Here is a 25,039-nt window from a genome sequence, read left to right as displayed (position 1 = left end):
GTAGGGATTACCATTTCTGGAAAACAATGGTAAATGTGTACCTAGTCACTTAAGACCATGCACAATATTTAAATAACTACCGCACAATATAGCTTATACCTTTGTGCACTTAAGTTAATACTTTGGTTTATTCCCAAGTAAGTTCTGCGAAGTACAATGGTTAATTAAAAGACTTGCGGATGTTTAATGAAAAAGACTTAAATTTATTTAATACGAAAGAATCGAATTCTCTGAAAGCACCACGGAGACTTAAAAGGAAATACTCTTAAAGCTAAGAGGGTAACGAAAAAAACTACTTACACAAAAGCTTTAATAGTAAGTAATTAGATACTAAGTATTTTCCAACTGGGGAAAGCCTATTGGCACCTGAAAACTGACATTAAAATACGTAGTAATATTGTCAAGTCATTCAAAGTTTACTTACACAGTAAATGATATTTTTTTTTGTGATTTTACCGAGGCTTTGACTGCGACTCGCTGCCATATCGCCTCTTCTCTTCTAGAAGGGGATCCGTCGATCAGGTCCTCACTCCTATTCTGTTAAATAACTCTACAATTTTGCCTAGCTCTTCCGTCTTACCCACCGCCAGGACACCCTTCAATTCGTCGACATTCTCATAGATATCCGCGATTCGCTGCTGTACTCTGTAAAGTTCATATTTAGGGCATTGTAGTGCTATATGTACAATGTCCTCTAAAACATGACATTCATCGCAGATCTGCGATTCGCTTCTTCCCATGAGGACATCAAATCTTTTGCCCATTGTGTGCCCTGTTCTTTGCCTCAGTATTAACTTAAGCTCATTCCTCGTCAAAGGAGACTAAACAAACCAGGGCACCTCTCGTGGTGATGGTAGAATAGACTTACTCCATTTCCCCTTTTCTAATGATGCCCTATGGTGAAAATCTATCCACATACTTTGGCCCATTTTCTTTATAGCCTCATTCCAGTCCAGGTTTACTGGTATCCACTGATATGGTACCTCTGAATGGCCAGCTTCCTTTGCCAGATCATCCGCCCTTTGATTGCCCTCAATACCCATGTGCGATGGGATCCATTGAAGGCATAGATCTCCTCCTCTATTTTTCTTGGCGTCGATCTGGTCAAGGATGTGGTATGCTATGGATTTACTGTTATGTGAGCGAGTTGCTGCGGCAAGATGTTGTAAAGCGCTTTTGGAGTCTGTTAATATGATAGCGGATAAATGATAATTTTTTAGAATGTATTACATAATATTATCACTTGGTATACTGGGATTATTCTGCAGACCCGTTGAAACCAAACCAACCCGCAAGGCCCTACGTTTGGTTGTAAAGTATCGGCAGTTTTTTCGCCTGGGAATGTCTCAGGAGCAGATAATGATTTTACTGTGATGCATTCTAATAAAAAGTACATATAGGAGAGAGGAACAAAGTGAACTTAACTAAAAGACTACCTAATTAATAAATATAATGTATTATTACAACAAAAAAAAACAAAGCTAATCAATACCTACTAATAGACAAAAAGATCTTCACGTCCGCAGTAAGACGCCACATTTTTTTAAAGCAATGAAGTTGACCTTTGGTAAGGAAATAAAAATAGTTACCTAATGCTTCCCATTCAAAATGTACACGCTTTTGCAATTTTCAAAACTCAATAATTGGTTTGGTACGATTAACCAAAATCCATCCCTGATCCATGAGGCGAAAAGTTATTGAAAATCGCATAAATAAACAATTCAACTTCGGAAACATTATAATATACAATATACATGGATGCAGTGACACAAACGCCTTGGAATACTGTTAAAAATGTAACACAAGACATTTATACAAGGACCATCATACAGTTGAGTAGCGGAATAGCCCCAAGGGATGCTTGACCACAGGGTGGCCTTAAGAAAAGTGGTTAAAACCCGCTGAATGAAGGCTCATGTCAGAAGTACACATGAGACCAAGTTATGGAGAGACATAATATAGCAATAGTTCCGCCACGTTAACTCGAAATAAAAGTATCAACAGAACATATTCAGGTATTTAATCACGTTTGTCTCAATCCGTATTAAGCTTCACTCATCTCATAGTCGCATTAACGCAACGAGAATTTCTAAAACTAATCTACGCACATTATAGAGGCATCTGTTGTAATTAAATAAGTAGGTACATCCCGAAACATAACGACGACAAGTGTTTCCTGTTACCTAGCAACGTGTAAACTTTAACGAGATGTCGGGCAGTTAACCAGACATGAAATACATTGTACGCACTGTGGAATAAACAGAAGTATTTCGGTATTTATACCTTGGATTAAATGTACTGAATAACGAACTCGCAGAGCAATTTAATACACACATACAACAGGACAGGAAACACGTTAAGAAATAAAATGAAATAGGTAGCTCTATATATATATTATCTAGGTAGTGAAATATTTAAAGGACAATTATTATAGACAAGCCATCGCTGTCGGTATGGATCAATTTACAGCTGGATAAAGACCTCTCAAAGCTTCTCTCAGTTATGTGCGTTGCCATGTACTCCCACAAAAGTAGGTCTACCTTTCAGACGTGTTCTCTGAAGATTTTTTTAAACTCTGTTTTTGTTTTTATACTGTTTTTAGCCCAGTAGTGCAGAATCCTTACTAGTCAATTATTTAAATTTCAAAGCCTACATTATATCGAACGTTAAAAGGGAAAAGTACGTAATCCACACAAACGAAATGTTACAGGACGCACAAAAACGTTTTAGTTACCTATGGCTTTCGGCCAAGGTTAAGATTTAAAATCTACACAAACTTGAAGAACATGATAATATATAATTTGGTTTATATATTCCCAGTCTGGTATTAATTATTGAGTTAATTAAAGAAAAACCAACATAAATGATAATTAAGTCTTTCTTCCAACATCACTTAAGTAGGTAAGTACTAAGTACTTTTTTTTTAAATTTACGAGCCAAATTTAGAAAATAATTTGGCATTTTCAGCTTGAATCCTTTGGACACAACGTGTATTTAGTAATGTACAATGTTATTATCCAATAAAACCTATTTTGAAAAAAACTGATGTTTACGTCATTTTTCCTTTCTAAAGTCGATTATAAAAAAATAGATTACAATACGCCAGTAACAAATTAACATATGCGAAATATAATGTAATACTTGTCGCTATAATAATATAGTATATACTTACAGATTCGCTGCATCATATATTGACAACTAATACTCAAAGGGTGTAATAATCCGTAACAAAATGTGTTTTTATAGAATATCGTTACATCTATCGGAAATTTATAATAACAGATCAGAAAATTACACTAAACTGGAAGTAAAGTTTGCCTTAAAGCAAATAATTAAAAATTAGTTAATTAGAATAAAGTTTACTCGTTAGGTAACTATCACGTTGGCAATAGTGTGTACCAGGTAGCAGGTACTCATTCATCTATGATTAAAAACCTCCGGTCTTAATATAACAATCAAAGTAGGTATATTCCATTATAATAATGTAATTATTATTATGTGGGAATTTCCCTTTTACCAAAACTATTAAAAGAGGCATTAAGTAACTATTTACTTTAAACATTACAGTCTGAACTAAATAAAAATGGACACTGCGTCAATAATAATAATACAATAAAAGGGTTCCCAAGCGATAAAATCTAAAATGTACTATTGTCAATTTACAAAACCATTAATCTTGGAACCACGGAAGGGTCATATTGTTATTATTGTTTCATAAATGCGTGGGTTACTGTGGCGATCTGTATGGGAAAAAGACATCAACGGCATTTACAATAATTTTATGGTGTATGTCAGCGATTTCCAAACTGGGGGGGCGCGGACTGTTGCAAAGGGAGGGGCGAAAAGTTTGCAGTCGCATAGTTTATAAAACGGAAGCTAGTTACAAGCTACATACAAAACCGTCCTATAAAAGTTAGGTTGTTTGCAAACCTGTATGAAGTTATGGAGACTAATTTTATTATACCTCATTTCTATACTATTGTGCATGGCCCCTACAACAAGGGCTCTAGCCTGGAGGCCCGGCGTTGCGGATCGACCAACTAAGTGAGATAAACACACCACAAATTCGTTATATTAGTAAAAAGTCGCCTGCGGCGCTGTTTCGGTTACACAGACTATTAACAATAATTTATAATATATGTGTCAGTGTGATACAATTTGATGTGATTGTGTGGTGTGTGTGATTGATGATAATTCACATGTAGAATTTTATTTTATAATTATTCGTAGTGTATTTCCTGACTAATAAAGTTGCTATATGGAAACAAATTTGTAAAATTTTGAAGAATAATATAATACTTTGTCAAGAAAAGCAATGCGAGTAGGTACTGCTAGATACCACTCGCAATATCATATTTATGCGAAACGGAATTTTCTGCATTAGATGCAATGAAATCCATATATCGAGCCCGTTTCAGAAAAAAGCACTCTGTGTAAAAAAGTATAATGAAATAAAGGGGGGAGACGCCAAGATTAGATTGTTTTAAAAGGGAGACATAGTAAAGTAAAGTTTGGAAACCACCGGTGTATGTAGTACGTACCAATAATCTGTTCGCTTTATCTGTCGAATGGAAGTTGGGGTTAATCCGGGTTTATTGCGACAGCTGTTGTAATTAAATGATACAATCACACTTTTATCGAAGATTTGTTTTATTGATAATCAATACATAAAATGATAATAGCCGCATAAAATGTTTTTATTTACATTCTGTCACAATTTGTGAAAATAAGGGCCGTTTCAGACGGGACACCGGTGTCTCGTATATAATAAGGAGGCCTTCGTATTCGAATAAAGGGGCCTTTGTATTATGTTTATGAACGCCCCAGAGCTAATGAGTCAACGCGTGTCCGGTACACTTTTCCGTCCGCCGCTACATTCTAAAGCCGCCGATACACTTATTTTTATTACCGCAGCCAGTTTTATGTTCTAATTTATAACACGAAATTATGCGTTGACACATTAGCTCTGGGGCGTTTATAAACATAATACAAAAGCCTCCTATAAATATTATATACGAGCGCGACACCGGAATCCCGTCTGAAACGGCTCTAAGGATTCTACTATTATTTCGAGTGGCTCCCTGATAACTATCCCAGAAATCGAGAGCATTGTTTGTCCCAGGGTGCAGATCTAAACGGCCATTGGCGACTTTAGTTGGGAAGACAATAACTAAGTTGAACCCACAGAACAGATTAATAAATATAATTCAGATAGACTATCCCCAATATGTATACTACATTTGAAGCAGGGTTTTGAATGTGTGAGTGTCCTACGAAAATGAAACACACATTATAGACGTGCAATAGTGTGTTGCAACCTTCAAATACACCAATATTGAATGAGCGTCAGTGCATAAACCATAAAGCAAGTTATCAGAACAAAGGACAAGCATAGAATGACTTTCTTTTTCCGTAAAGACACTTCACGGAAAACTATGGTTAATACCGTGAAATGAAATACGTACAATTTACATGTAACCGTTTTGATTTGTTTTCTATATATACTTACGTGTTTCATGTTGTAGGTACTGTGAACGTCTTGGACTTGTAATGTGCACGCGTGTAACCAAATTAACGAATTGATCGTGCAAGTAAAATGTATTATAGTTTCAGTCCCTACTGCATTATCTAGTGCAGGGTTAGCGAACCTTTTTACGTAGGCGTACCAAAATTTCCCAAATATTATTTTCTGACTGTCTTACGTGTCGAGCAGTTTTGAATTCATGCAGCATCAATTCTATTAAAATGTTAATATTCTAGATACCACTCACAGAGCATAGAACACATATAGCTTCATCGCTTTTTTTTCAATTACGCCATACATTTCGGTCCATCAATTTTTAAAATGTCTGCTAGAATTACTACAGCTCCACCAAGCGATTGTTTATTATTTGATACAGCCATTTTTTCTTTAGAAATGATTATTTTATTAAGTTACATTGTTTGGGTAGTTATGCACAAATTGACACCAGAAATGTTCCGATCAGATGAGGCATTCTCTCGCTACAGTGGTCTCACGCATTTTATAAATCGATCAAAATCAGAGGTTCGTTGCGCGGGTTCCCCCGCCACCTGATGAGGTTAGTGTGATATTATATGTGACACATACATCCTAATGACAGACCAATTATATATTTATATTAAACTGAATGCTTATTCTTGAAGAGTATATGCCTGCTATTTTTTATACAATGCGATGGCATTTATAGTTATAGGCATGGCCCACACAAGGGGGGGGGCTGACAGGGCTCCAGCCTGGGGACCCGGTGTGGTAGATCAACCAGCCAAGTGAGATAAACACACATCACAAAATTGCACTAAGTAATAGTAAAAAATGGCGCTATTTCACTCCAAACATGCGGTGCTTATGCGATACATATATTCGACAACTTCAAAATAATACAAGTGTAATCCAATACAAAAAATCGCTAAATTTTACCCCGAACAGTATTTGGAATACTCAACTGTAGATCGTCACACTGCCTCTAACCTTAGTGATACGTAGGGGGACCCGCCGAAGATTCTAGCTTGAGGGACCGCTTCAAGTTGTCGGGGCCATGGTTATAGGTATTTGTCCTCTTTTCAAAATAAAACATTCGCTTAGCATGCAAAGTCATCTCGCGTTCCATAGGTTCTCCACCACTGATCTAGTGCTATTATTAAGCCCCCGTCAAAAACTTTGGTAACACTCAGAAGAGTTCAACATAATTGAGATAAATCGTTTATTTAAACCTAACCAATTGGGTATAAAGAGGACGCAAGCACTCACAGTAAACTTATTATGGAGTAGGTGTGCTTCAGCTGGTTGGGCCACCGTGGATTAGCTGGCAGAGGGAATAGGATTAAACACTGAACGCTATGAAGACATTGGGTTCGTATCCGAACTGTATCCGAATCCGAACAATATTTTACAACTTTTTTATTAGCTCGTATTCTTGTTTGTCCAGTACAAATCTTGCAATCGATTTTTAACTAACTTCCCGACTAGCTAGACATTTGAAACTTTTAGAATATATCAGAACACGATACCAATACATTATTTTAATACTTTTAGCCGTCTTTAAGCAGAATTGAATTCATTTTCAGTCAAATCTGTTTTGTATGGAAAGTTATTTCAGAAAAATCCGTAAAAAGTAGACTATTATTGGTTACTAAGGGGGTGGTCCTAGCAACTAAATTATTAATATATACGTGCGTTACTATGGAAATCAAAATTAAATGTCAAAATGACATTTCAGTATTATATATTTATTTATTTTGTTTGTTTGTTTTTTATTTACTTCATATCAAGTACAAGTTTGAGCATAATAATTCAACAGCAAATTTAAAAACGTTGTACTTATATAAAAAGTTCTTTTTATCTTGTAATTATTTATATTTATATTATTTGTATTTATTCAGAAAACAGTATTTCATGGCGTGATTGACCAATGTACAGTAAAAATGCCATCGGCGAAGGGTCCTGTTAAAACCGGACATAAATAGTGAAGACTAAACTTTGTAAGTCATACTTATTTGTTTTCATTGAATTACGATTACAAAATGTAGATAGTGTTGGTTGGTATTTAAAATTCAATTAAAAACTGCGTAAACCAAACCATAATAGTTTAGGTATAACATGGGTGATTCGACAAAAATAGTGCACACCATACTTATTTGTTTTCGTTGAAATAAAAATAAATATTACAGATGGTGTTGGTTAGTTTAATTCACTAACCCCTGCCTAACCAAATCATAATCGATAAAAAATATTCTTCCATCTATAAAATATCCAAAATTATGTCTGATTTAATAGCATAATTTTAGATATTTTGTTGGTTAACAAATATTTTTTGACTATTATCTATTATGGCTCAGTTTACGTAGTTTTCTTGAATATTAAAAACTAACAACACCATCAGTAAATTGTGGTCTCAGTTCAATGAAAATATCTACGTAATATGACTGATCATTTCAGTATGCACTATTTATGTCGGATCTTAACAACCTACCTCCACTCTTCGCCACTGGTGTATAGGTACATATGCATTTAAAGTGTGGTTCAGGCTTGTATATAACTCCCTCATTCTTCTGCACATAATGGTTAATTAAATTAATACGCTTTATATAGCAAACAAAAGTACGCCGAAGAGGTGGAGTTATCAGTGGTATTCACTGGAAAACCTATAACATCCGTCACAACTCTAGTAAATAATATAGAAATAATTACAAGATAAAAAGAACTTTTTATATAAGTACAACGTTTTCATATAAACTCGACTTGACTAGCTTAAACGATCAAAAAAATTGTACTTGACATGTCATATTGATTTCCATAGTAACGCACGCATATGTTAATAATTTAGTTTCTAGGACCTCAGACCCCTCCGATAATGGTGTCGAAATAACTTTTCATACAAAACAGAATTAACTGAAAAATAATTCATTTCTACTTAAAGATGGCTAAAAGTAGTAAAAAATGCATTGGCATCGTGTTCTGATATATTCTAAAAGTTTCAAATGTCTAGCTAGTCGGGAAGTTAGTTAAAAATCGATTGCAAGATTTGTACCGGACAAAGAACCACCGGATAAATAAGTATACGAGCTAAGAAAAACGTTGTAAAATGGAGAAGCTTAACGATGCAAAATATGTCAATATTTCAGAGTGATCGGGATCTTCAGTTATAAAGCCGGTGATGAGAGAAAAATGTGGTTATCGTAAATAGAAAAAAAACTTAAATGTTATCAACACATTAGGTACTTTTAAAAATCTATAATCCCACAGATACGTCCAATCTCGTTTGGTGGATATAACAATGCAGTGCAAGTTTGTAAGAAAATAAACAAAAACTCTAAATGATTAATCCACCCGACAATGGAAAAAAGCAAAGACTCACACCACAGTGAGAAAATAATTAGTCTACTTAAAATAATATACAAACGCCAACAAAAGTCGCCCCGTATATTATGTATTTATTTATCTGTCGGCAAGAGTTCGGGGCCAAGCAAAAAGTGGCTCAGATTCGGGGCTTCTGAGTTGTGGAGAACGACAAAAATGAGCCACATGCACACTCAGTCAGCGTATTCCAAATGGGTCCGCGAGGGTTGGATATGATTTTGACAATCAATTGAAGAAGTTTAGCTAAATATATTTCGATCACACTTAAATCTGTCCTACACGAAGCATCAAGGTCATGATAATTTAGCTTTTGTATTCAGAAGTGTGTACCTAAACGGTACATGTTCAAACACGCGCGTTAACATGATCTTACTCCCAACTTCAGTTTTAGGTTGTCAATTTATGGCTACGGCCGTGTGTTGTAGGTTAACCACTGGGGATGCCAAAAGAAATGGCGTATTAAAAAAAACACTACCTTATTCTTAGGTCAATAATTATTATAAAGCAATCATTATTCGTAGGATGTTAATCACACTTGAATGGTCAAAGATATAGCTTATAATTAGTATCTTTAGAATTATCTTCAAATGTGTTAATCTTGCCCATTTTTTGAATAATAAAATGCCTAATTCTTGTCAAATTTGGTATCACAGAGATTATCAATATAATTTTTTATCGTAAATATTTCACTATAATAATACATAAATTATACTAAGTAATGGTTTTTTTTACAAATGCGTTTAAAAATTAATAAATGTAAAAAATCTTAACACTACTACACATGTATGTACTGAAATATGACTATATTCTAAAACATTAGAGCGAGAGGTTTAAAAGAATACTGTTTTATGTAATAAAAGTACTTTATGCAGTCATCAAATGTTTAAAATAAATATAAAGGATAATAAGGCTTCAAAATTATATAAATATATTATCTACAACGTTTAAGGAATGTCCAGGATCATGCTTTGAAAATACAATGAAAGCTCCATTTTGACCAACGCTGAGCACAGTGAAATCGCAGTGGAAAAAAAAACACCTTGAGTCCACACTGTTTGGGATATACCTACGTGATCTGGGAGATTATTTTTACTAACCGGAGTACCCTACATCAGCTATTTCCTAACTGGGAGGCGCGAAAAGTTAATAAACACAATTAACGTAGCCACAGGTTTGCAGTGTGCAAATGCATAGTTTATAAAACGGCCGCTAGTTATAAACCTAATAAAAAAACAGTCCTATAAAAGGTTGTTTGCAAACCTGTCTGAAAATATGGAGACTAATTTTATAATACCTCACTTTACTATTGTGGCGCGCTGGCTATCTCGTGAAAATTAAATAAAAGGGTCAAATAATAATGTTGAAATTTGAGATAAAATTGTTTAGGAAAGATAATTTTGTTGGTTAACTAGTCTATTTGGTTGAAATTTAAAAAAAGAGTGAATAAATCAATGCATGGACCTTGTTGTTGAAAAGTTTGCCATGTTTCCACTTTTAAATTTCTGTGCCAGATATATTTAAGCAAACAAAAATCTATTTACTGAGTTCTTGGTTAGTTTTCTAATGCACTTTTCATATTATTTTATTAACAGTAAAAAAAATTCGCCTGCGACGCTGCTTTGTTTCACGGCTATCAAATATTTTAAATATATGGTTGTGCGTTGCAATTTGATGCGACACCTTTTTTTGTATTAGTACCTTGTTGACTATTTAAAAAGGTGTCCAAAATCTATTTACTGAGTTCTTGGTTGGTTTTCTAATGCACTTTTCATATTATTTTATTAACAGTAAAAAAAATTCGCCTGCGACGCTGCTTTGTTTCACGGCTATCAAATATTTTAAATATATGGTTGTGTGTTGCAATTTGATGCGACACCTTTTTTTGTATTAGTACTTTGTTGACTATTTAAAAAGGTGTCCGTATTATTTAATGAAATAAAAGGGAGAGCCGCCAAGATAAGATATTTTTTTGAAAGGGAGGCGTAGTGACATAAAGTTTGGAAACCACTGCCCTACATACAAGGATAATAATTATTAAACGCTGCTATGAATGATTCAACCTTCTTATATGACTAAACTTACGGGTGATATCATCGGAAAGTTAAATCCTTGAATTTCTAAGGAAACTCTGAATTATTATTAAACCTGCTGACTCATTCAAAAGTGGAAACTAACTTGTATTTAAAGGAAGAAAGTGAAACTTTACTGCATGAGAGCAAATTTTGAGTCGGTAGGTACCTAAGTAAATAAATACTTTTCAGTCAGTTGTATAAAACTCATCTACTTAATGATATTATATCGAAAACTTTGGACGAAATATCAAAGTTATAAAATCAGTAATCGCATTTTTTATACCCACAATATGAATAAAACTACTTGGTTTTTTGTTTCCTATATCTAATATTAATTTTTTGACTCAACAGTATTAAATACGATATGATCGGACAATTTATAGATATTATACATACAGTGGCAGTGGTGAAGAGAGGAGGTAGGCTGTTAAGATCAGCCACAAATAGTGCACACTAAGCTTTGTCAGTCATACGTATTTGTTTTCATTGAAATAAGACTACAACTTACAGACGGTGCGGGTTAGTTTTTAAATTTCAATAAATAAACCTTGCGAAACCAAGCCATAATAAATAATAGTCAAAACACACTCGTCTATCTATAACATATGTAAAATTATGCGATAAAAGCAGTAATCCCATACTTTCGTCAATATCACACCTTTCATACTTTAGTGTTGTAGTCAGAACATGGTAAGTAGATACGGTAGACGTATTTCTTATAACCAGTGGCGGCTCGTGGATAAGATATTTGGGGGTGCTGCGGTTTGATTAAAAATAAATGTTTATTTGGATTATAATTTACTATTAACATCAAAATTAAATATAAATAATTAATTATATTCATAATTTAAATAAAGAACTTTGCATAAATTGCTTGCAGAAATAAATTTTAACAATGTTAATACATCATTATAGCTATATTTCTTTCCTCGCTCTGGCGCGCGTGCTCACGCGACGCAGAAACGGAAAAATACTGAAAACGGACTGTCTGACCGGCAGCACGAAGCTGCGAGTACCGCTGCCCGCGCCCCTCCGTCGCTCACTGGAGAATATTCTATTGAAATCGGTATTATGCAAAATCAAGTACCTATGATTATGATAATATTATTGGACATTGGATGTATCGATGCGCGGGCGAGCTGATTACACGCTTAACAATATTGATATTTTCATATAATATACATGGATTTATGTATATTACAATATTACATATGTCTCAATTTGCTTGGGGGTGCTGCAGTATCGCAGTGCATATGGATGAGCCGCCACTGCTTATAACGTAAAATATACGGAAGGCTGACTCCACGCTACATTCGACGTCTCGCAAAGCATCCGTCCCATATTGTCACCGTGATGGCATCTGACGTGCACCGAAAGCCCTAACAAGGTCGGGCGTGTCAAGTGACGTGGGAAATTCTTCAAGAGACATGAGGATTGAGGAGGATAGGTAAGTGACGACTGACGAGTACTCAAGGTGGTATTTTTAACTTCACAGAAGAAAAAAGCTTTGTTGACAAGTACCTCAGTATATATATATACATATACTTATTGTAATATAATATACAGACATAGAGGAACAGAGATAAGATTATATACATATTTTATAAAATACCACAATATTAAAAATACTAGTTTACTAGTTCACAGTGTTCGATTTAATGAATCACTGTAGGTCACAGAACAGATAATAAATAGAATACCGATAGGCTTTATTCAATACGCCGCATCTTGATGCAGGGTTTTGAATGTGTGAGTGTCCTACGAAAATGAAGCACGCATTATGCACGTGCAATAGTGCGTGTAATACACCAACATTAAATGAGCGTAAATGCATAAACCGAGAGCAGTTTTCAGTATTCGACGTAAAACGTATTCTTGAGACGTGTGTAAGTTTAACCCGGATTCTTCCTTACTCGAGTCGGTTACCTGTCATCGCCTTACCCGTTATGTATTTCAGTTCCCATTATTTCTGAGTTCCCCGCTGTAGGTTCATGGTGGAAAGACATTTTGCAGAATACGAGACATTAGAAGAAAATCTGTAAGTCAATTACCCGTATCGCAATGTATGTTGAATTTAATTACATTAAGTATGTATTCTTACAATAAACATCTGACGGCACAGCTATAAATGCGGTTGTCAGAATATAACAATATATAAATATGCGCAAACCCAGGTGTATGAGTTTTATGTGTATGGTGGTTTATTAGTATTTTGTTCACACGATGCAACACAGAATCCTTTAACTGTGCTATGTTTCACACACTGCATCAATTCTAGACATGTTTGCAGGCAAGGCCGTCTATGGTCAGGCCGCAGCTCTAAATAGCGAGCACCGATGGTAGTACTAGTTATTGCTTAACATCGAATGCAATGCGGTAACGTCTATGCAGTAAATGAAGATTTTCGATTACATATTTCGTTCAAATTAATTAACGTTCTACTTCAAATTTTGTTTTCAATATGATTCAATATCATTTTATACAAACAGTAGCACTACGATTGAAAGTCACAGTTTCATGATGAAGTGCGTGAATATAGTGGACCTTGTTGTAATTTGTAGGCTCTAAACGAGATGTTAATTGACAATGTACATATTAAGTACCTACCCCTCTTGAACCCATGGAACATTATTATTCTGTCATGTGTTTGAAGTCGATAATTACCCACTACTTACCAGAAAAAAGGTTGAAAATCACCATTCTATATAATATAGTTTAGTTAGTTACATGTAAATTGTACGTAGGTATTACATTTCAACATCGTAGCACAGTTCGGCGTGAGCTTTCGTATCGGAAAAAGATGACCATATACTATAAACTTTACTATACTTTCATCTCTATAGCACCGAGATGAAAAAATACGCGTTGTTCGTGAAGCCATTGCAGACAATAATGTTCCAATTATTTTACCTTACCTAACCTTACAAACAATCCAGTATATCGGCTATTTTAAAAATTTGTTTGCTGCTGGTTTCATGTAAAGTGTAAACCGACAAGAACCGTGTTTGTCATAAAGACATGACTTTTATCTCAGTACTATACGACCCAAAGAGATTGAACATACTTCCAATACAACATTTCACGGTAAAGTGTGATCTTAACAGCCTACTTCCACCCTTCGCTACTGGTAGGTAATTCTTTGATTACGATTGAACTTAAAACACAGACAGCGTTGAATTATTGAATTACATTTAGGCTCAAATGCATTAGCTTTCTCAGTAGGTATGCAGATATTGTTAGAATTGGTTAGTTATTTGTATATTTTAAACATGTAATATTATTAATTTCGATGAAGTCACACGAAATGTAACGAATCGCAACGGTTCGTAGCTCGTCGGCTTGGGAGCACTGCTGTAGTTGTACTGTAGTTATTCAGACGAATTCCTTGTCTAGTATCGTCTGAAAAATCTATATTTTTTATAAGCTAGGTAGTACGTACTCATTCGACAACACGTCTCGATCTGTGCAGCTTGGCGTATAGTAATATCAATTTTGACGATTCCGGAGGTCACCATGACGTGGTAAAAATGCCCCATCATCGTGGTTTCGTGTTGCCCAACCAATCGGTGGACAATGGGCTGGAATGCCAATCGAGAGGATGGCCGATAATGTTGCAAGTTGTTATGGATACATAAAGCAAAGACTGGAGCATTCGCTGTGTTTTATATCGTAGGTACCGTGTAATTGTTGTTTCGGATAAAAAAAAATGTAATATAAAATGCTAACTAAACTGTGCGGAAATTTGTAAGTGTGCAGTTCGCCGTATTACACCTCACCGCGGAATGTTGTATCGGAAACATAATATGGCCGTATATTAAGGACCGTCCAACCTTTTTGAGTCGTATAGTACCTACTGACATAAAATGCATGTATAAGTAAAACACGGTTCTTGTCGGTTTACAGGAAGCCAGCAGCAAACAAATTTTGAAAATAACCGATATACTAGAACAGGATTATTGGTTAGGTTAGGTTTTCATTCTTGAATTCATGAATTTTACCAGATACAAAGGCATGGCCCCCACATTCTGAAGCAGGCCCCCAGGCTAGGATCTTTGGCGCCCCCCCTACCTATCGTTAAGGATAAAGGCAGTGTGACGCTCCGCAGTAGCGTTTTCCAAATGGTGTGTGCAGTAAAATTAATGTGTATATTTAGCGTTTTTTTGTATATTTTAATAATATCTATTTGAATTACCTACGGAGTTATCAAGTATCGATACACAATGACAAATTGTATCGTACAACCACATAATTTTAAACAATATAATTGAATGGAAATAGTGCCGCAGGCGACTTTTTTTTACTATTAGAGCAAATTTGTGGCCACGCCAGGCCCCTACTGAGCCCGGGCCCCCAGGCTAGAGCCCTGTCAGCCCCACCCTCGTGGGGGTCATGTACAAAGGATACAATTTGCAGATGGTGCTGGTTAGTTTTTAAATTTCAATTAAAGATGCTTAAACCAAACCATAATATTTTAGATATGATATGGGCAATCTGACAAAAATAGTAGGTAAGTAATACTTTTTAAGTCAAACTTATTTGTTTTCGTTGAATTAAAAATACATAATTGCAGTGGTGTTGGTTAGTTTTTTTAAAGTACATTAAGTCCTGGCTAAGCCAAACCATAATCGTTAAAAAATATTCTTCTATATATAAAATATCTAAAAGTATGTATGATTTAATGACATAATTTTAGATACTTTATAGATGAATGAATATTTTTTTTACTAGTATCTTACTATGGCTTGGATTAGATAAAGTTTAATAGGATTGACTGACAATGTTTATTGTGTACTATTTATGTCGGATCTAAACAGTATGGCCACCACATCCTGAAGCGGGCCCCTAGGCCAAGATCTTTGTCGCCCCCCCTCCCTATCACTAGGGTGAAAAACAGACGTTCTACAGAAACCAAATGGTAAAAGTCCAGGTAAAATTAAGGATATTCAGTGTATTTTTAACGATTTTTGTATTTTTCAATAAATCGACCTGAGTTAAAAAGTTTTCGAATTTCGACACACAATAATCAAAATTTGTATCCCACAATCACATATTTTAAAATGCTCAAAGTAAAATAGCCCGCAGGCGACTTTTTTACCATTAGAGAAAATTTGTGATGTGTAGACGCGCCACGCGGGGCCCTCAGAGCCCGGGCCCCCAGGCTAAAGCCCTGTCAGCCTCCCCTGTGGGGGCCATGCTAAACAGCCCACCTCCACCCTTCGCCACTCTTGTGGCCACTCCATCTCTTTCCGACAAGAAAACTCGCGGCAAACAGTGCTACGGTGAAATGTTTTACGTACAATTTACATGTAACCATTAATCTTAATATGTTTCATGTAATTAATGTTGTGAAAGTTTTGAATTAGATTAAAATTAAATTAAGTTCTTACACTATTAAGTATTCCAAAATATTATCTTCTATCAAAATCAAAACATAATCTCTACGATTATAATACCATGTAAACGTAAACGTGGGCGTATAATAAATAGACCAATAACAATAATCCGAGCTCAAAACGCATTAGCGCTTTACAAAATCGTATGCTAATAATCGGTGTTTTGCTAAACGTTTGCTAAACAATATTATTCGAATCACTTAGCCGTCGCGAGGCGCCGCTGAATCAATTAGTTATGCAAAACTCTTCGGGCTTTTCAATTTTAATGAAATCAGCAAGTTTCGAAAATCCTGCAAAGCCGTGAATATTAATTAAAATTGACAGTCTGTGTACTTCAGCACTTGCTTGCTTCAGATACGGGTAGAAAACCGGGCCACGAAAAAAACTTTTAGTAAGTACTTGATAATAATACCTAGTATGCTCAGTTCAGTACTTATGTCGCTCAGCGAGTGGACAACCGCTGGACAAATGGCGTCATACAGTGGTACCCAAGTAACAGTGGCGAAGAGTGGAGGTATGCTGTTAAGATTCGACATACATAGTGCACACTAAACTTTGTCAGTCACACTTATATGTCTTCATTGACTTTAGAATACAATTTGCAAATGGTGCTGGTTTGTTTATTTAAATTCAATTAAACCCTGCCTAAGCAAAACCATAATAGTTTAGGTATAATATGGGTGATCTGACAAAAATAGTGCACACTTTTTCAATCATACTTATTTGTTTTCGTTAAATTAAGAGTACGTTGTATAGATGGTGTTGGTTAGTTGTTTTAAATTCATTAAGCCCTGTCTATATCAAACCAAATCAGGTGCCCATAGACGGAAGCATGCACGATGAAATTGCTCGGAGAACAAAGCTGGGATGGAGTGCTTTCGGACGTCTGAATAATATCTTCAAGAATGACATACCAATTTGTCTGAACCGTAGGGTGTTCAACCGATGTGTGCTGCCCGTGCTCACGTATGGCTGCGAGACGTGGACCCTCAACACGAGATATGTCCAAAGGTTAAGAGTCGCACAGCGAGGCATGGAGAGGTGCATGTTGGGCATCACGCGAAAGGACCGTAAGAGAAACGAATGGGTTAGGAAGCAGACAAGAGTACGCGATGTAATAGACGTTGCCAAACAGCTGAAATGGAGATGGGCGGGGCACATTGCTCGCCGAAAGGACGGCCGCTGGACAAATGCCGTCATCCAATGGTACCCAAGGGGAACGAAACGGCCACAGGGTCGCCCTAAAAGCCGCTGGATTGACGAACTGATAAAGTTCGGCGGAAATACATGGCAGCGAACGACACAGGACCAAGAGAGTTGGAAGAAGCTTGGGGAGGCCTTCATCCAGCAGTGGATTGACCCCGGCTGATGATATCAAACCATAATAGATAAAAAATATTATTCTAACTATAAAATGAAATGGCATAATTGTAGATATTTTTTAGATAAATGAATATTTTTGACTAGTATCTACTATGGCTTGGATTACGCAGGGTTTAATCGAATTTTATAAACTAACAAACACTTTCTACACATTGTAGGCTTAGTTGAAAACTAAAAGTTTGACTGACAAAGTTTATTGTGCACTATTTATGTCGGACCTTAACAGCCTACCTCTACTCGTCGCCACTGGTATACTCATTTAAGTACTTAAGTCGCTCAGCGAGTGGACAACCGCTGGAAAAATACAGTCATACAGTGGTATCCAAGGGGCACTAAACGCTCACATAGACGCTCTAAAACCAGCTGGATAGATGAACTCTTCAAGTTCAGTGGATGTACATGGCAGCAAAGAACTAGCAACCGAGGAGAGTGGAGGCAGTTAGGGGAGGCGTTCATCCAGCAGTGGATCGATCACGGCTGATGATGATGATGACTTATGTCAGTAAAAAAAAAATAGCTACTATATAAGGCAGAAGAATATTCCTTGTAAAGGAAAATATGTCAAAAGTAGTTAAATAGTTCTATTCTAATAGACTATTTTCAAAATAATTTGCCGCGGAAGTAAATATTGGATAACACTAGAAAATATAAATCAAAATCTCATTTTTTTACTGAAATGGGATTCATGAGTAAAATTTTACAAGACTGACGGTGTAGGTAGGTAATTTTAAAAAAATCAACTTATGAACACCTTTATAGTATAAAAGCACTATTTCCATTGCAACGTAAGTACTTAGGTAAGTATCTAATTTTGTTTCAATGTTTCCGTCTGACTTGTCATCCTTAAAACACTTATAAAATATAAGCATCAAAACATTAAAAAATATCGGTACATGTCGGTTTACGGGAATAGCCGATTTTGGCAAAATTCATGAATTCAAGAATGAAAACCTAATCTAACATAACCTAACCGAACCACTAATCCAGTAGATATATCTGCTATTTTCAAAATTTGTTTGCCGCTGGCTTCCCTTAAGGTTGTACCCACAGAACCGATAATAAATAGAATACCGATAGGCTATATGCAATACGCCGCATATTGATGCAGGGTTTTTGAATGTGTGAGTGTCCTATGAAAATGAAGCATGCATTATGCACGTGCAATAGTGTGTGTAATACACCAACATTAAATGAGCGTAAATGCATAAACCGACAGCAGTTTTCAGTATTCGACGTACAACGCATTTTTGACATGTGTGTAAGTTTAACCCGGATTCTTCCTTACTCGAGTCGGTTACCTGCTATCGCCTTACCCGTTATTTATTTCAGTTCCCATTATTTCTGAGTTCCCTGGTTGTACCTCAGTTGAGGCACGGTCTAAAAAGATCGTGGCTAGGCGATGCGCGGATTGCGGGTGCAAATGACGCATGCCAAACGAAATATAATTTGTCATTTATAAATCCAACATACGTCCATTTTATGTTCTGTTTATTGTTCTATTAGTAACAATAATAATATATTCATTGACATGTTTTCTTTTTAAAGTAAATGGGTAACGTTTTTAGTCATCTTTACACGATTTAAGCATTAATACGTCCGTCGCCATCACGAAACAAAATGACGTGTTTCCAGCTCGACGTTCTCTCTCAGAATGCGAGCAAGACCAAAATTTCGTCGCGCCTATAGTTGAAAATTATTTGCCGTTTCACTGATGTATCACCTTAAAACGACAAGAACCAAAAATATCTATAGCTTTTACTTAGAATACATCCATAATGAACAACAAGACCTCATTTACAGAATCTTGAAAAGAGTTGATTATATAAAATTTACTATTACATAAGTAGGAATTTAACTTGGAATTCGATTTAAATACGTTTGTCACAAACCCGTAGTCTTCAAACCTCAATATCTTAATTAAGTATTGCGAATCGATCAAGTACCTACTGTACCAACATACTACTTAAATCCAGACCAATTACAAGTATACAGCTGTTGCTAGGATGTCGCGTCACCATCCCCTGAAATACCAGCCACCACAGGGGTAGGTAAGTAAAATATATACTCGGGTGACTGAGAAAGTTAGTGTCGGCAGGGAGACAGTCGGCGTCCTTTTGAGTCTCGCACCCCCGGCGGGCGGCGGCGACGCTCCACTCTCTAAGAAACTACCTATGTACATTTCTAAGTACACTATACCTGCGCCCCTATTCCTATCTTGTTTCCAGCGTAGATGTGACAAAGTGACAAACGATTGTCTAGATATGGGACGTAGGTGAAGGTGTAGATAGGTATGTACTTACTTTCCTAGGCTATAAGATGGTGAAAATGTTGCAGTTGAATAATGCTGATGCCATCAGCCTGATGGTGATATTCGCAATCGCCTTTGTTACTATGCATGATCAAATTCAGTGGCGAAGGGTGGAGGTGGACTGTGAAGATCCTCCATAAATAGTGCACACTAAATTTTAACAGTCGTACGTATTTGTTTTCATTGAAATATGACCACAATAATTTACAGATGGTGTTGGTTAGTTTTTAAAATTTTGATTAAACGCTGCGAAACCAAGCCATAATCGATAATAGTCAAAAAATACTCATCTATCTATAAAATATATAATATTATATTTTGGTTTAGGCAGGGCTTAATGAATTAAAAAAAAAAATGAACAAACAATATGTGTAATAGGTATTCTTAGTCCAACAAATAAGAATGAATGAAAAACTATGCACAATTTTGTCGTATCGCCCAAAATATACCTATGGTTTCGTTTAGGTAGGGTTTAATTGATTTTTAAAAACTAGCCAACACTGTAAATTGTATTCTTAAATCATTAAAAACAAATACATAGATTACTAACAACGTTTAATGTACACTATTTATGGCGGATCTTAACAGCCTACCTCCACCCTTCGCAACTGCTTTCCTGGATGAAATGTTGTAGTGGAATGCTGATAGTGGTATTCGCAATCGCTATCGATAAAAACGTCATGGCTTCCGGCACTATCAGCAAAATCTAATATTCGAGCCAGTATCTCCGGTCGTAATGATTGACAGATTACTCTGAACAACGTTTGCTCTTAGATAATCGGATTCCTTTTGACTTTCTTAGAGCAACGTTTACATTCACATACATACAAAACATATCTCTTGATAATGGCCTCTGCAACGAGCCCGAAACGTCGAGTAAAGAAGGAAGAAGGAGACACGGTGAAAACCCAAGAATATACTACGATAAAAAACAACCGTGAAAGCCTCAAACATTATATAACAATGCTTGGCACTTTTAACAAAGTAATTCTACCATGATATCATACGTTTTACGGCAGTTTCATATTTGGCTGACTAATTAGATTTATGATGCGGAAAGGCTATAAGTACGCCATGATTATTTGCTTTACTATTTTAAATCTCGCTAATCCATTTATTATGTATTTACTATCAGAAACAGCAATCTTATATTAAATTCACATTATTATTTATATTACAATATTATTTACTCCATTAAACTTGTGTATTTCCAAGATTGAACGTATACAATATTAACAATAAATATCTTAAATACTATAAATTATACTAGATTTATTTTTGACCGATTTTATCAATGTTATTTGTAAAAATAAAAATTTTATATTAACAATGGAAAAAAATGCCAATCCCGGGACCAGTCCCGGGATTGTCAAATTGTGATCCCGAAATCCCGGGATCAGAATTTTGGCTCGGGATTGGATTCCCTACTCCACTCTACAAAGTGCAGACTGTATAGGTATAGATAGCCAGACAATATCTGATTATTTCCTACTCTGAGGTTAGGATGATTTATTTAGATCCATTGGTCGTTTCTTATTAATTATTTAAGTATTTAATTTAGAAAAAAAATAAGTATATTGGCATTAGTTATTTGCACTTGATTTTTGCATGAGATTTGCATTTGATTCATAACTTTGCTCTCCGGCTCTAGGACGAAAATGATGTACTTAATAGTTATATTCTAAATATATTGTTCTTACATAAATATTATCTACCTATGCATTTATTTATTACTACATACCTACATATTATATTAATACAAGTGAATATCGTTTGAGACGTATGTATGGACCGATCAGCGATGGCACCAATTGGAGGAGAAGATATATAATGCTGAGCTCTACGGGCTGTACGAAGATTGCAGCGCAGTTCAATCAATTACGATTGGGAGACTGCGATGGCTAGGTCATGTGCACCGTATGAATGACAATGAACCGGCAAAGAGAGTGATGTCCAGCAATCCAATAGGGCGTAGAAGATGAGGGAGGGCAAACATTCGCTGGTTGGATGGAGCTGCCAGTGACTGCCGTGTTCTGGGGGTACCAAATTGGAAAGAGGCCACACTGGATAGGGACAGGTGGAGGGAGCTGTTGGAGGAGGTCAGGACCCACACCGGGTTGTCGCGCCCTTGATGAATATCGTTTGATCGAATTTCATGCGAGGTAATCAGGCAGAGGCGTATCAGTGTAGTAAAGAATACAAAAAAAGTGCAAAGTTATAAAACGTATACCTACTCTACCAGGGAACACAAAAATAATGGGAAGTGGTGTATTGTAGTAAGAAGGTACAATTCTTGGGTGTGGATAATTAATATGATTCAAAAAATATGTCTGCGTCATAATGTGACATAAATAGACATTCTGGAGAGGATTTGTATTTCTTGCATTGTGCATCCTTGCCGTCATTAAAACGTAAACGAAATCTATCTTATTAATCAGTTCTGTGAACAGAACTTATTACCTACATATTAAATTTTAATTTTAATGGGTAGGTACCTAATTATAATATATTTACGAGAATGATTATATTCGCAATATTCTGAAGGTTTGGTATAATTCTGTCAAACATAATACCTAGGTACTACCTATATGGATAAATAAATACAAGAGTAAGTACTTCATCGAACATTACTTCAGTTACACACCGACACGTCTTTCATCTGCCTGAACACATTATCCGACGTCTGTTTCGACTTGTATGTTTCGAAGAAGATGAAACACGTGCAGTGCGAACTATAAACACTGTCATTGTATAAATATTAGAAAACAATTTATAAACAACGTACTTATCTAAGCATATTAATATTATAAGAACTGTTTACTTTGTAATAAACAAAATAGCGCGCACATTTTTACCGGCGGATACAAAGATCTTCGATAAAGCAGACTAAATGAAGGTAGGTACTTGAGCCAGTATCAAGTTAATATAGTTTTCGTGTTAATTATGTCGTAATTTAGTGTAAAGAGGCATGCATGCAGACATACCGGTTATTGGTTCCTTGAGAATGTCTGCGCTGGATACACTGCTCTTTTGGAAAATGCCTTTAACAACACTGCACGATATTTGCGAAGATGCCGCGGCCGGACCAATTCCGGCTGACATTAACACAAGAACAGATATTAAACACAATGTCCCGAACTTATTTACCCCTTTGCGGCGGAGGGAATCCAAAATACCTCCCATAACAGAAGCCAACACTCGTCTTGCGATCGGCAGTCCACCGTAAAAACTCATCACAGCAGACATTTCGACGATTAAAACACTCTTAACACTATTGAAAAAGATCTATTTAGTTTCAATTTACTAGAACGTACGCCGATTCGAAATATTTTTGTGAATTTTCATTCTCTATTTTGAATGCACAGTAAAATGTCAACAAAGTATATCGCGGGGACGAAATCGCGACGACAGCCTACACACCCGAAGTCCAAACTCACAATGAGAGGCGCCTGCGCACACCAGGCAAGAATGCACATGTACTACGGGTGCCAACCTCAAGAAAATTACTTCATTCTTGTCATCGTGAATTGACAACATTTTATTGGTACAAGTATCCTGTTACATTTCAAATATTAGTTTAGAAAACTGTACCCTGATATCGTAAACTAAAGTGTAGACGTACGGAATATTAAAAGTATTGTGCGAAAACATCTTCTTGGCTACGTGTTAAAACTGTGAACTAACAAGCTCCTCCCATTTTTACCTCTGACAAGTACCTACATAAAAAAACATTATTTTTGACCGTGTGAAACAAAGAGATTGGACTCCTCCCCTTCAATCTCTTTCGTGTGAAACGATTCTTTGATGTGCTATTTTTATGATGTAGAATGTAGAATAATAATTTTATAACACTAACTCTTAATACAAATCAAAATTAGAATTACTATAGAAGTACGCGAGGTATGATCGGTGAACTACGATAATATTGTGTTTGTGAGGAGGAAAGTTTGAAGCGACCATGGGTGGAATTACAGATCTAAAAACAGAATAAATATTATAATGTTGACAAATTAATGGGCTGACCAGGGTGTATCATCAGCCTTAAGTATGTAATTATCTTGTAATCGGAATGATTGAGTTTATCGTGAAATATTTACAAAGATAATATGATGTCAGTCAATTAAATTTGAAAACATCAGTTAAGTTCTCCTCATTGGGAGTCCATGATCTTTGACAAAGACAAAAAATGATTGTATAATTTCAACATCATCAGCCGAAGTTAATTTACTGTTGGATGAAAAGCTCCCGTAGCTCGTTCCACTGTTACCGTTTCTTAGTACTCTTCTGCAACATCTTCTTGGTTACGCTTCTAGGCGCTGCTGTTTATTAAATGGGAGGAGCTTGTTAGTTTATAATGGAATTGCGGTTAAAAAATGGGCGGAGCATATTAATTCACAGTTTTAACACGTAGCCAAGAAGATGTTGATGACGAGTACCTACCTATCATTGTATAACTGCATTTTTTGTGTACCTTCTGATTTTACACCGGTCGAGCAAAATTACCCACTATTTTTATCAGCTTAGTTACCTGCACAATATCGCGTACCTATTTTAGCCTGCCGCATTGTGATAGTCGTCATAATATAATATTTATATTTCACTGCTGAATAGTCCCAGGGTTCTTTTCAATGCAGTGGGCAAATACGGGATTTATGCTAAATCTGGAGAAAATGTTTTTCAATATGACATTAAAACTTACTGTTCATATAACTTGCACTACGTTTAAACACAATATAATAAGCTACACTTAAAAGCGAAAAATTAATGGAAATTTACTGTTATTTTTCTTATCTACCCATGGCAAAGCTATTTTTAAATATTACATTTCTATCTCTTACCATGTTTAAAACTGGTTCAATATTTATCTAATGAGGAAAATAGTCATGCAGTCATTATTTATGATTTTGCTGACTTATAATTTTTTAATACTATAAATTATACGAGTAACTATTGTCTTATTCAGAAAAATTATTGTTATCATGCGGCTCTTGGTTGATTAGTATGC

At 35.7% G+C, this 25,039-nt stretch overlaps 1 protein-coding gene across 1 annotated transcript in view; it reads right to left on the bottom strand.

The window, feature by feature from the left end:
- Window positions 1-23,474, bottom strand: part of dlp (glypican dally-like) — a 267,883-nt gene extending 244,409 nt beyond the window's left edge. The window contains exon 1 of the mRNA XM_085951360.1: window positions 23,019-23,474. Coding sequence (XP_085807486.1) covers window positions 23,019-23,280 — 262 coding nt within the window. The 5' untranslated portion in view covers window positions 23,281-23,474. The remainder of the gene's footprint in view (window positions 1-23,018) is intronic.
- Between the last annotated feature and the right edge of the window lie 1,565 nt (window positions 23,475-25,039).

This window comes from Rhyacophila brunnea, unplaced genomic scaffold, assembly GCF_057557595.1.
Source record: "Rhyacophila brunnea isolate RB1 unplaced genomic scaffold, BYU_Rbru_1.0 scaffold_24, whole genome shotgun sequence".
NCBI lineage: Eukaryota > Metazoa > Arthropoda > Insecta > Trichoptera > Rhyacophilidae > Rhyacophila > Rhyacophila brunnea.
This window is presented reverse-complemented; position numbering and strand designations above follow the sequence as displayed.